We start from the raw sequence: 14,002 nt of genomic DNA on the forward strand, positions 1-14,002 counted from the left end.
CAATGGTTGGTCCACAATATTACTTTTCTTTAAGTGAACTTCCATCACTGTGATGACCACTGTGACCACACCGCCCACTTCACACTGGGTGTGATTTTTTTAAATAGCAGATGCACGAGCTTGTAGATCTGCTATTTTTTAATAGCCAATACTAAAATGACACAGACGCTTTCCTGGTTTGAATGGGTTGAAATAGGTATGGCCACAGCACTTTTTACATTCAAACAAATCACATAATTGTTTTTAATATAAAACATGGGACAGCACTTTGTCAAAGTAAAATGTCTTAGCCTCTGACTATCTTCCATGAACACCTGATTGATCTGATGGCCACTAATTGGTAATGGAAATGATAATGTCCACATGCCGGGAATTCTCACAGCATGCGTGCTATTGTTTGTCTTACATTATTTACATTTGCAGTCAGTGGTGGAAAAAGTACTCACATTTTTTACTTAAGTAAAAGTATCAATACTGCAATGTAGATATACTCTGTTACAAGTAAAGGTCCTGTATTCAGAATTTACTTGAGTAAAAGTACAAAAGTAATGGTATCAAAATGTACTTAAAGTACAAAGTAAAAGTACTCATGCAGAATGTCCCATTTCAAGTTTTCAAATGTATAAAAATCTTTTGAAAATAGCCGGTCTACAAGCTCACAGATCTGCTATTTTCAAATGGCCGAAATGTATATAGGGCTGAAGTGGTTAATGTATGTTTTGTAATAATAATAATCAAAATCTACAAAGTAACTAGTAACTAAAGTTTTCAAATAATTGTAGTGGAGTAAAAGTACAATATTTGCCTCTGAGATGTAGTGGAGTAGAAGTAACAGTATTAAGAATTGGAAATACTCAAGTAATGTACAAATACCTCAAAAAGTACAGTACTTAAGTACATGTACTTAGTTACTTTACACCACTGTGCAGTGTACAGTAACAGAAATCAAGAGCTGAGACAGGGATGTAGACCAAGACCAAGACAACTGACAAATGTCATAGCACCCCCTACTGTTGACAGCAGCTGCTCGTCGTTGAATACAGCCCTTCTCCTCCTCCTATTCCATTGTTCATCACCGAGGACACCTACTGGTTGGCAAGTAGTACTGCCTGAAGCTCATGAGCTCAATGTCTCCCATGGGCATGGCCACACCAAGGGGGATTCCCCAGTCCCACACCATGGAAACCCATGTATTCAAAATCCCAGGTATAGGAGATAAAAAGGTACGGATTGCAACTTTAAAGCCAAGCCGTGAGTGATCAGTCCTTGCGAGTTTTATGTCTCCCTCCCTGCCCGGTTTAATGAAATGTCATGTCAAGTCATCCTTAGTTGTCACATAATCTCTGTCCCTGGCAGTGGCCATCTTATGCAGTGGTGGAAAAATTACTCGAATGTTTTACTTTAAGTAAAAGTATCAATACTGCAATGTAGAAATACAAGTAAAAGTCCGGAATTCAAAATTGACTTGAGTAAAAGTACAAAAGTATTGGTATCAAAATGTGCTTCAAGTACCAAAAGTAGAAAGTACTCATTATGCAGAATGTCTCATTTCACAAGTTTTCAAACATGCAAATCTTTTGAAAATAGCAGATCTACAAATAGCCGATCGACAAGCTCACAATGTGTGAGCTTGTAGATCGTCTATTTTCAAATGGCCGAAATGTATATAGGGCTGAAGTGGTTAATGTATGTTTTGTAATAATAATCAAAATCTACAAAGTAACTAGTAACTTAAGTTTTCAAATAATTGTAGTGGAGTAAAAGTACAATATTTGCCTTTGAGATGTTGTGGAGTAGAAGTAAAAGCAACTGAAAATTGGAAATACTCCAGTAAAGTAAAAAAAAAAACTCAAAACTGTACGTAAGTACAGTACTTGAGTAAATGTACTTAGTTACTTCACACCAATGATCTTATGACTTATGGCCCTTAACGGGCACTTTTTCATGGCAGCCCCATGGTGAGTCGTGACCTCGTACCCGACCGCCACACTAGAGGAGAAAGTGACGTGTTCTTCCCCGTGTCACTCAGTGGAACATTTTACACGACGTCATTCACCACAGGGTTGTCATAATGTCTTGTGTTTTTTCTCAGGGAGCCGGGGACAGCTTTATTGGAGCGTTGGCGTTCTACATGGCCCTTTATCCCACAATGCAGCTGGAGGAGATGGCCAGGAGAGCCAATCGGGTGGCCGGGTTCAGCGTCCAGAAAGCCGGCACTCAGACCTCTTTTTACAACAAGACGGAGCTGCCAACAGATCTGTTCTAATAGTAACAACAGGAATGGATAGAATAACTAGGATAGGATGAAAGGATCGGACATGAAAAACTGACAAAATGTCAGCGTACACATTTTGCTGGATAAATGCCTCGGAAAAACAAAAAAATAACGAATCTGTAACGAATGAGATAATTCTCATCATTCTCTATAATGTGCCACTCAGAGATACAATGGTTTAATACCAGTTGGCAGCTTTTGTTTAACCGATTGAGACCTGGAACGCATCTGTGTCACTTTTTGATTTGAGCTGAAAAGCATTATTTTACACTTTGGCTATTCAAAAATAATAGCCGCGCTACGAGCTTGTATATCTGCTATTTTTGAAAAATCGTCAAAATGTGTGCAAATCTTTGAATATATATATTGTTTAAAGCGAACATTTTTAACTCTATTCTTTGCTTCTGGGGGGTCCCTGGAACAAAACATTTTGAGATGGGGTCGGCGGCCAAATACACATCATTTTGGGGGTCCTTGACATGAAAAAGGTTGTGCACCACGGATATAGAAACGTTTTTTTCAGAATACTGTTGGGATTTAGAAGACATTTGTGGAATCGGCTTCAGGTCTTAATGTGGTTAAAATCAAACGTTCTTGCATGGCAGCATGGTGACTACGAGTGTGCCTTCCTTCGTACTTTCATCAGGGTCCGACCACGGTGAACGTTACAAGCATGACCACAGCACCTCTCCAAAACTGAGATCCTTACAGATCTGTAACTCTTGAGATTTACAGACCCATAAGGGACCTGTAAAGGGTCCATTTTGGTTCCATTTGTACACTCTCAGAGTTAAATAAACCCTGAGGATTTACAGTGTAAATTGGGGTGCTAGAGATTTTTAAAAAATCATATAATTTTTTTTTTTTGACAATGGATTTCAAACCGCATTTTACTGGAGATAAACCGGTAGAGAGTGCACTGCTGTAAGTTAACAACAGTTCCAATAGAACATACTGTAGATGTTGATGATGAAGGTTGGTCAAAAATAATAAATAACCAGTGGTGGAAAGTAACTAAGTACATTTATTTAAGTACTGTACTTCAGTACAATTTTGAGGTACTTTTCACTTTACTGGAGTATTTCCAATTGTCTATACTTTTACTTCTACTCCACTACATCTCAGAGGCAAATATTGTACTTTTACTCCACTACAATTATTTGAAAACTTTAGTCACTAGTTACTTTGCAGATATACATTATATTGTGAAACATCCATTAACCACTTCAGCCCTATTTTATACATAGGCTATTTGAAAATAGCCGATCTACAAGCTCACAACGCGTCGCATCGCGACTTTTACTTGTAACTTTACTTGAGTATTTCTACAATGCAGTATTGATTGATACTTTTACTTAAGTAAGAAATGTGATTACTTTGTAAATAACCTGACAGGAACCTTACACAACAATCCTAACGCTAGCTGTGTTGACCCCCTCATAATAGTGTCAGAATGGAAGGAAATGGCAGCAGCCAACGTTGTAAAAAGCCAGGCCAGTATAGTGGACAATGTTACGGTAGCAAAGGAGGGACAAACTTCCCATCGCTGCCTGTGATTTGCTTCCGTTCAGCCACAAGACCACAAGTGAGGTTCCAATTCATTCCAAAAGGTGTTTGATAGGGTTATGGTCAGGTCAGTCAAGGTCGTCCTGACTCATGTCAACAAACTATGCTGTATGGGGGAGCGTGGGGGGGACTGACGTTCTCAAACAGGAAATGGCCTTGGTTCCCGCAAACTGTTGCCACACAATTCAAAGCACAAATAATTATCTAGAATATCAGTGTAGCTGTAGCATTAGATTTCCATTCACTGGAACAACAAAGGGCATTAATTAGAGGGTTAGGGTTAGTATACACAGACTTTTGGTCCGTGTATACACACACACATAAAAAATCGAATTAAAAGTTGATTATTCATTTCAACAAGGAGTGAGGCAAGATTTGAGCTAAAAAGCATTATTTTACACTTTGGCTATTCAAAAATAGCAGATATACAAGCTCATAGCTTGTAGATCTGCTATTTTTGAAAAATCTTGAAAATGTGTGCAAATTGAATATATATATTCTTTTAACGCATTTTTTTTTTAACTCAAATCTTTGCTTCTGGGGGTCCCTGGAACAAAATGTTTTGAGATGGGGGTACGCGGCCAAATTCATATCGTTTTGGGGGTCCTTGACATGAAAAAGTTTGAACACCACTGATATAGAAACATAGGTTTTTCAGAATACTGTTGGGATTTAGAAGACATTTTGTAGAATCGGCCTCAGGTCTTAAAAGGGTTATGGCAGTGGTTATCAAACTATCTTTACTAGTGTAAGCCCTGCTACGATGTTTTCAGATGAGTACCCCCTTCACCAGAACATTCTGCCTGATATTGACACATTTCTGGTGTTTGTATTAGCTTCTTCTTTGTTTTTCTTGTCCACTTCTATTTTTATTTCTTTGGTTTGGCTTTCCTATTCGAAACTCGCTCAGGCCAGGTCATGATGCAGCAAGCTGGCTGGCAACTTGTTTTTTTTTGTTGGCCGGTGGCTACTGGCTGTAATGAAAATACATGGCATATGAAAGACTTTTCAAACGTGTATGATAGTTTCCAGATTTATGGACGTGGGATAAATTATTCAGACAAAAACAAAAAACCCCAAGTATCCCCATATGAGAAACTGCCTTTAGGCATCAGTATCAGTAACACTACATTTGTACAGTAAAATACTGATAAAATAAGGCATTCTATTTCCCCCCAATAGAAAGGTCTTTATTGGTACAGTGAGATGACTGTTGATTCATGATGGTTTAGTGCTAGTCATAATTCGGCAGCATAATAAAATGTGATCCTTTTGTCTTCTTTTCAGATGGAAGTCCATTGATGTATTAAATAACCTCATATTGTCATTATGGAAATCACTGTTAAATATGCAATTAATTATTTTAAAAAAATCTATGTTGAATTCAATGTCATCACAGAAGTGATTTTGCTATACATTGTGATGTGCAAAAAATATTTATATTTCTTAGCTTGTTTTGAAACATCAGTTGTCGTAATTGCCCTTGTTGATTGGTTTTGGTCACATATACAGAGAAATGTAAAATGTGTGGAGAGAGGGTTAACGGTAGAATAACTAAATTTGGAGAGGAAAACAAGAAGTAAAAAAATAATTGCCTACTCAAAATCCTTTAAACAGAACAAACAAAGAAGCCTCAAAAGACAGTGGTTTGCAGCTAATGGGCATTATTAGGTACAACACAGAGCATGGCTTCTTGCTTTTTATAAAACAGTTACCAAATGGCAAAATGAAAATCAGACATATGCCAATAAAACTGTTTTAATAATATTTTTTAGACACAAGAAAGCAGTGGTGCTATGCAACGTTTACATTCAGACTGACTCAAACTAGCGGTTGTAAATGTAAAATGAATAAATATTGAGCAACTGCGTGGCTCATTTCTCTGCTAAAATGTTACGAGGAACTGTTTTTGTAAATCAAAATTCACAACAAATTCGCACATTTTGAAACATTTTGTTTGTGGTCACGGGTGTGTTTATAGAGCATTTTACAACAGCTTCTAATGCAGCTCAGCCAATCATAATGAAGGACCGGAACTATCCATTTCGGAACATCAGTTCAACATAACGGGAACAGGATTGAGGTTGGTCAAAAATAACAACGAATAATCTGACAGGAACGTTTACAGAAACTCTGTATCCTGGTGGTGATGATAACGTTTGTTGGAGGGTGATCCTGATTGCACAGAGGAAGATCGCTGCCTCCTGACCGACCCAATACGTCGTCCTCGGAGAACGAGTCACCTAATCAGGCCGTCATTCAAAATCTGTGACAATTAAAGCATCCATTTAATTGTTGCAGATCCTATGTTGTCCATATTTCTCATGCGCTGCTAAATCGATTTGATCTTCCTCTTTTCAAAGAACAGGACGTGCTTGTTCACTGCAAAGACAAAAAAAAGGAGGTTGGGGAACAATTAGGAGGGAAAATAACAGCGACACGATGATTTTCAGGAAATATAAGTGAAAACAAAATTGTGCAGAGTTAATCAATAATCACCGCTCTACAAACTGCCTGCAACTGTTCCAACTGTTAAGTACATCCCAACAGTAAATATACCCCCTTGTCCTCATGCCATTAGCTGTAGGCTGCAGTACTGTGAAAGTAGTATCATTAAATGATTTCAGCCAAGAACATTTACATCCTTCAAAACCTGAAAGTGTTTTTACCAACAGTCACGTAGCCAAAGCATTGTTATTTTGTATTCTGTTTTACAAGGGCCCACCCACACAAACCTAACACTGTACTGCAGGCACGTGCAGGGTGGGGGGGGGTTGAGAGGGATTGAGCAACCTGGCCTTTGGTCCCCAATGTCAAAAACTGCAAAAAACAAACTTAAGAAAAAAAAGATTTTTAAGACCTTCCCAAAAGCCATGACCCTTATCAACAAGAACATTTCAGCCTTTCGGCCTGGCGGAGACAATAATACTACTTTCGCTGCAAATAAAATAAGCTAGCAGCAGTCACTGTCACCTTCACCTGATACAGTTGTGTCAAGTACCTAGAAACGCATATGAAGGTGTTATCTGACATGTGTTTCTGGTTCAAATGTTCTGCCAAGTCAATCAAACAAAGCTAATGGGAAACTGAACCAGAACAGGAAATGGGTATGCCACTGTCTGGAAAGTGGAAACCCAGAACTACAGTTATGCACAAAAGCTTGACAATGTAACTTCTTTATTGCCCCCCCCCACGGCTTGCTTACTTAAGCCCCTCCAAATGATCCACATTGCAGAGGCACGTCTGGTCTTAAACCAGCCAAAACTTTCACATCTTCCCCTTTTCCACTCCCTTCATTGACTTCTGATAGCTGTCCGCACCCAGTACAAAATACTGATGCTGGCCTAAAAGGCAACAGAAGGCCCTCATACCTTCAAGACATGATCCAACCCTTACCCTACAACCCTTCCCTCTCATTTAAATCCGACAACACAGGAATGCTGTGAGAGAGCCTTGCCTAAAACTCCCTAGTCCATACTCCACACATCCCAGACTCTTCCCCAGTTTAGGCTCCTAAACTGTGGAATAAACTCCCCCAGACAGACTCAATCCCAATTTCCCACCGTAGTCTGAGTGAAGACTCAGCTTTTACAACTCCACTTCACCCCCTAGGCTAGCACATCACTGTCCTTGTATCCATTCTTGACGCTAGCTTACTATGCAGATGTATCATGTTGGTTACATTACATTAATTTAGCAGACGCTTTTATCCAAAGCGACTTAAAGTAAGTGCATTCAACATAGGTGGGGAAGGAAACTACTAATCACCAGAAGTCTTAAGTGCATTCTCTTCTAAAACAAGCAACTAAGAGCATACCTAGCGCTAAGGTGAAAGTGCACTATGAGCTACCCACTATCTGAACCCATTAAGACCTGAAGCCGATTCTAAATAAATGTCTTCTAAATCCCTAACAGTTTTCTGAAAAACCCCCAGAAGCAAAGATTTGAGTTAAAAATGTTTTTAATGTTTAAAAAAATATATATATATTTAAGATTTGCACTCATTTGCACGACTTTAAAAAGATAGCAGATCTACAAGATCATAGCGCGGCACTCAGTGCCGTGCTATGAGCTTGTAGATCTGCTATTTTTGAATAGCCAAAGTGTAAAATAATGCTTTTTAGCTCAAATCAAAAAATTACACAGATGCGTTCCAGGTCTTAATGGGTTAAACAGATGACACATAGGAAAATCAAATGAGCAAGAGCTAAAACAAATAAGTCTATTGAATAAACAAGATCCAATAAAACAATAAAGACAAGAGTTCGTACAACTAGTTAACAACAAGTAGGCAAGGCAAAGAGGAAGGATAGTGTTTCCTGAAGAGGTGGGTTTTCAGGCTGCGGCGAAAGTTAATCGCTCTCATGTTATTGTTCCTTAGATTCGTTTTCTCTCGACCACAAACATGAATGTGATTTAGATAGAATGCTGTTTAGACAGATGCTAGGTTCGTCGTTTACCTGGCATCCTGGTCGCTCTGGAATAAGAGCATCTGCTAAATGCCTAAATTCTAACAGGCTCTGTGCACAACTGCAGTTTCGGGTCTGTTTCTCATTTCATTGGCTCGGCAGCTGATTTGGACCATAGACTGTATAAAAAGAATGGACAGCGTCACGCCATTGGTTTCTACAGGCCGAAAATGAAGCCGATTGTTCAGCTGTGTGCAATCCGCCATCTTTCAATATCGCGTCATATCCTTTGCAACCGGAAATGAATGCTATTGGTTGGGTAGCTTGTCGATCAAGAGCGGGGGCGGGGAATGAATGCTATTGGTTGTGTACCTTGTCAATCAAATCATCCCACCCCTCCTAGAGCATAACCTACTTTATCGTCAATTTTTAAATAAATGGGACCATAGTTTACCAAAACGCATATCATGATGATTGAAAGGAGACTTTAAACTAGCGACTGGAAGCATATAGTATTTATGACAACTTTTATCAAGGTAAGAAAATCAAGTCTAAAGTTTGTCAAAAACCCATCCGCTTTCATCGAGATAAATTCTTTCTGACACCAGCAAGGGTAAAACAGCGAAATTACAGGCCATTCATATGAACTTTCTCTTCCGTGTTGGCGTCAATGTAAAAATCTCAGGCTGGCCCCTTGATTTGGACTGGGAATAGATATGAAGGCGTCATGCGTTTCAAGTTTAAAATCTGCCGCTGAGCCAATCAAATGAAGCTATGGTACACTGACCTGGAACAGGAAATGTTCATGCGCCCTTCTGGAAAAAGGAACTACAGTTATCCACAGAGTCTATTGTAGGGGAAACCCTGAATTATGTTGCTGAGCTATGATTGGCGTACGAACGTCAGCTGAGCTGTACGGTTGGCTGTATGCGTGTGGTATGAGCTGCGCTGAGATTGGTCTAATTTTGTGGGGACTAGCCACTGAGCTAACCAAATCATCTACCATTTTGCTGATGGAAGACACTGGGTGTCAAAATGCCATACAGTAGCATGGCTGCTATGAAAACAGATTCTCATGTCACCAGTGGTGGAAGAAGTACTCACATTTGTTACTTAAGTAAAAGTATCAATACCACAATGTAGAAATACTCTGTTACAAGTAAGAGTCCAGTATAAAAAAATTGAGTAAAAGTATAGAAGTATTGGCATCAAAATATACTTCAAGTACCAAAAGTAAAAGTACTTATTATTATTTATTTATTAATAATATATTAAAATTATTAAAAATAATAATGTACTTATTATTATACTTAGTATATTATTATGATTATGCAGAAGGTCCCATATCACAAGTTTCCAAATGTATAAAATTCGTAAAATCCTTTGAAAATAGCCGATCTACAAGCTCACAGCGTTGTGAGCTTGTAGATTGGCTCGAAACGTGGTGTGAAGCAGCGTCACGCTTTTGTGTGACACTGTAGTGTGATCAAGTAGGGCAAAAACCCCAAAACACAAAAAGTTAGAATATGGAGATAAGAGGTTTCTTCTTTCCTTTGAATGCATTGCCGCTATTTAATGCACCACAGCCCAGCTCTCTCCAAAGGCCCTTTGCAGAGACCTCTGTCACAAGGCAGACATTTGTAAAAGTGTCATTTTCATTCTGTAAAATGCTTTTTGTTTAGTTTTTTTGGGGGGGGGGTGTGGTTCCCTGCTGTTTGTTTGTTTTTTTAAGCAAATGATATCGTTGTTTATTAGATTGTGTATTTAATTCATGAATTCCAAAATACAGAAGAGGGATAGTTGTGCATTATGTTTACATGTAAAACATGCTGAAGTGGGATGTATTAATTCTATTGGATTAGGTCAGAGGGACAGTTCACCCACAGCTGTTTTGGGTGAATTGTTGGACCATGAAATCCATGATCTATTCTAGTGCAAAGAAACACCTTTCCCAGAGGTTAGGCACGTTTGCCTTTGCCACTGGCCATGTTTTTTTGTTTTTTTCAAACCCTCCTCCCATGCAGTTCCAACATCACAACGCCCTAAAATACATATGCATTAACCCTGTGGTTCTCAAACCTTTTCTTGCCAAGGACCCCCAAATTGATATGTATTTGGCCGCGGACCCCCATCTGAAAATATGTTGTGCCAGGGACCCCCGAAAGCAAAGATTTTAGTTCACAATGTTCGCCTTTAAAAAATAAATAAATAGATAGCAGATCTACAAGCCACGCTTATGAGCTTGTAGATCTGCTATTTTTGGAAAAATCGCGAACATTTGTGCAAATATTTGAATATATATATATTTTGAAAGCGAACTTTAACTAAAATCTTTGCTTCTGGGGGGTCCCTGGAACAAAACATTTCATTGGAACAAATATGTATCATTTTGGGGGTCCTTGACATGAAAAACGTTTGAGAACCACTGATATTATAGCAACATACGTTTTTAAAAGAAAAACACTGTTTTTTCACACGACGCCTGTCTGTCAGACATCTTACCGATTGGGTCGTGCTTACGCAACACCATCTTCTCTCTGAGACGGTTCCTCTTTGTGTTGAAGAAGAAGCCCGTGCCCGCAGCGCTCATCATCTGCACCAGGACGGTCCTGGAAATAAAGACGCTTGATCGATACCGTGTTTGCACCATGACACAGTTTACAGTTTACAGTTTAGGCATTTAGCAGACGCTCTTAACCCATTTAGACCGGGAACGCATCTGTGTCATTTTAAGATTTATTTGGGCTATTCAAAAAATAGCATATCTACAATCTGCTATTTTTGAGAAATCTTGAAAATGTGTGCAAATATTTTGAATATATGTTTTTTTAAAGCAAACATTTTTAACTCACACCTTTGCTTCTGGGGGCGTCCCTGGAACAAAAATATTTTACAAATGTTCGCTTTAAAAAATATATATTTAAAGATGTGCAGAGATTTTTTCAGATTTTTCAAAAAAAATTGCAGATCTACAAGCTCATAGCGCAGCACTTGGTGCCGTGCTATGAGCTTGTAGATCTGCTATTTTTGAATATCCCAAAGAAATCTTAAAATGACACAGATGCGTTCCCGGTTTTAATGGGCTAATCCAGAGCGACTTACAGTAAGCAAGGACACAAGATAATACATCATAATACATCAAATGCATAGAAATAGTAATCTAATACACCATCAGGGCTGCAACTACAGATCATTTCCCTATCTGTAGTTATTCTATCGATTACCTTTTTGATTAATCAAAGCGCATTTAAATATATATTATATATCAACGAACCATTTAAGCGTTATTTCATACTTTTCTGCATGGTGTCATGCAAAACTAGTGAAAATAGCACCTTGTGAGCTTGTAGATCTGCTATTTTCACTACATTTTATTATTATAATTTTTCACCTATAATGACATGCCCAAAATAGGGAGAGAATATTCATCGATTATTTTATGAACTTATCGAATATCGATTATGTTTTTTAATCAATTAAATTGATTAGTTGGATGAACTGTTGCAGTCCTCAGAGCATTCCTGCATACTGACAGGGAAATACATTGGGATCACACCGATATTGAGTTGCACTTTTATAGTACTTAGTACAGTAATTCTTATGTTCCTCTATGAATTGAATACACAGGACCACAATGGAAACAAGCCCAAAGGACTTTTTGTGTCATCCGTTTAGCATTATTGTACAATCGTACCACTGTACTATTTGCAAACTGTTAATTAAGTATTCAATCAATCGATTAATTTTCACAATGAAACATTGCAGAAGTGGTTAGTTTGATCATGACGATGGTCACTTACTTAGACTTTCCCTTGGCCACTGAAAAAAGAAAAAAGCACATTAATAACGTTATCTTATTGAAAAAATAAATTCCATCATTCTAAAACCAGTGGCATAAATAAATAAAAGCTGTAACCTATAAACTGTCACACACTTGTGGATTATCCCAGAGTCCGACTAATACAAAAATGAAAATAAATATCCCTAAGCTGGGTTATAATTAACTAGATTGCAACTTACAATATAGCCAGTGGTGTAAAGTAACTGATTACATTTACTCAAGTACTGTACTTGAGAACAGTTTGGAGGTATTTTTACTTTACTGGTAGCTCTGTTACTAGCCCTGAAACATGACTGTCATACCACCTGATTCATGTGAACCATGGCTACTCTGTTACATACTTCTAGGCTACAGAGCTACTTTACTGGAGTATTTCCAATTTTCAGTACTTTTACTTCTACTCCACTACATCTCAGAGGCAAATATTATACTTGTATTCCATTACAATTATTTGAAATCTTCAGTTATTATTAGTTACTTTGATTACTATTACAAAACATACATTACCCACTTCTGCCCTATACATTTCGGCCATTTGAAAATAGCAGATATATTGTGAGCTTGTAGATCTGCTATTTTCAAAATATTTTTATACATTTGAAAACTTGTGAAATGGGACATTCTGCATAATGAGTACTACTTTTGGTACTTCAAGTACAATTTGATACTAATACTTTTGCACTTACTCAAGTACATTTGAAATGCAGGACTGATCCCAAGTCGGGTTATAATGAAATAGATTGTAACTCAGTAAGAAGAATATAGATATATTATATCCTCATTATTATCCTGAGGCTGAGGGTCAGTCGTGTTAACCAAACCTGTTATGCTAAACCTCTTGCTAGCCATGCTAACAGTAGGACAGCTAACGAGACATACGACACGTACTGACACAGCGAGCACAAGAGTAAACACGTACATACTCACAATTAACGGTAGTGAGAAACATTATTCTAATAGTTCAACAACCCGCCACAGTCATAGAAAACAACACATATATCCTCTCTATGAAGTCACATTGACATTACTGTGTTGTTTCCGGGTTCAAACGACTGCTTCCGGGTCTTCTTAAAGGGCCAGGCGCTTAACTCTATATGGCCAGGCGTAGATAGAGGCTGCTCTCTCAAATTGATTCTCTTTGGTTAAAGGGGTAGTTCACCCCAAAAAAAACGTATTTTCTATCAATTACACACCCCATGGCAAGAAGCATTGAATTCATGGAGATTTTTTTGTTTTTGTCACATTCCTAAGCCAATAATTTGATGACCTGGTGTATTTCTGGTAGGAGACACAAAGAGAGTCCTTTGAGTCTCCTACCGGATACATTAGCATTTTTCCGCCGGTAATCAAATTATTGGTGTAGGAATACGACAAAAACAAAAACAAATCCATGAATTCAATGCCTCATGGGGTGTGTAATTGATAGGAAATAAGTAATTATTTGGGTGAACTACTCCTTTAAGATTAGCAGATGTAGTGTAGTAGAGGTAAAAGTACTGAAAATTGGAAATTCTCCAGTAAAGTAAAGAATACCTCAAAAATGTACTTAAGTACAGTACTTGAGTAAATGTACTTTACACCACTGCTATGTATTGGTTTAATTCAGTCTCTTTGGTTAAGGTTAGACACTGTTAGCGTGGTTCAGTTTAAGCATGGGTTTGGTGGTTCAGTATAGGATAATGAAGATGCACCATAAGATGCTCTTTGATAGGGATATAGACTTGTTTAGCCATGGGTGTGGTGTGATTTGAGGTATTTCATTAATATGTAAATGTAATGGTAAGAAGGCAATAATAAAATGTCTCTTAATATTATATTCTGCATAGGTTACCTGCCATCTGGTTTGTTGTCACATAAGAAAAACCAACCAAGAACAAGACACAGTGGTGATATTTGAATTAAAATAGTAGC

General features: G+C 38.0%; 2 protein-coding genes across 4 annotated transcripts in view; one reads left to right on the forward strand and one right to left on the reverse strand.

Moving 5' to 3' along the window:
* Positions 1 to 3,156, forward strand: part of rbks (ribokinase) — a 54,175-nt gene extending 51,019 nt beyond the window's left edge. For both annotated transcript variants that reach the window (XM_080415218.1, XM_080415219.1), the window contains one exon: positions 2,093 to 3,156. In XM_080415218.1, the coding sequence (XP_080271344.1) occupies positions 2,093 to 2,266 (174 nt within the window). In that variant the 3' untranslated portion in view covers positions 2,267 to 3,156. The remainder of the gene's footprint in view (positions 1 to 2,092) is intronic.
* A 2,427-nt stretch (positions 3,157 to 5,583) lies between these two features.
* Positions 5,584 to 13,144, reverse strand: mrpl33 (mitochondrial ribosomal protein L33). 2 transcript variants are annotated; one of them, XM_080413666.1, is made up of 4 exons: positions 13,019 to 13,144; positions 12,051 to 12,069; positions 10,753 to 10,859; positions 5,584 to 6,223 (listed from the first exon to the last, which is right to left on the reverse strand). In XM_080413666.1, exons 1-4 carry the CDS (start codon positions 13,038 to 13,040, stop codon positions 6,174 to 6,176), a joined length of 198 nt encoding a protein of 65 aa, XP_080269792.1. In that variant the 5' UTR covers positions 13,041 to 13,144; the 3' UTR covers positions 5,584 to 6,173. The 2 variants fall into 2 exon arrangements, with proteins under 2 accessions (XP_080269792.1, XP_080269793.1); XM_080413667.1 differs by lacking the exon at positions 12,051 to 12,069 and having other exon boundaries at positions 10,753 to 10,874; positions 13,015 to 13,138.
* Positions 13,145 to 14,002: the final 858 nt, after the last annotated feature.

Source organism: Gymnoscopelus braueri, assembly GCF_963280865.1.
Source record: "Gymnoscopelus braueri genome assembly, chromosome: 19".
NCBI classification, from domain to species: domain Eukaryota; kingdom Metazoa; phylum Chordata; class Actinopteri; order Myctophiformes; family Myctophidae; genus Gymnoscopelus; species Gymnoscopelus braueri.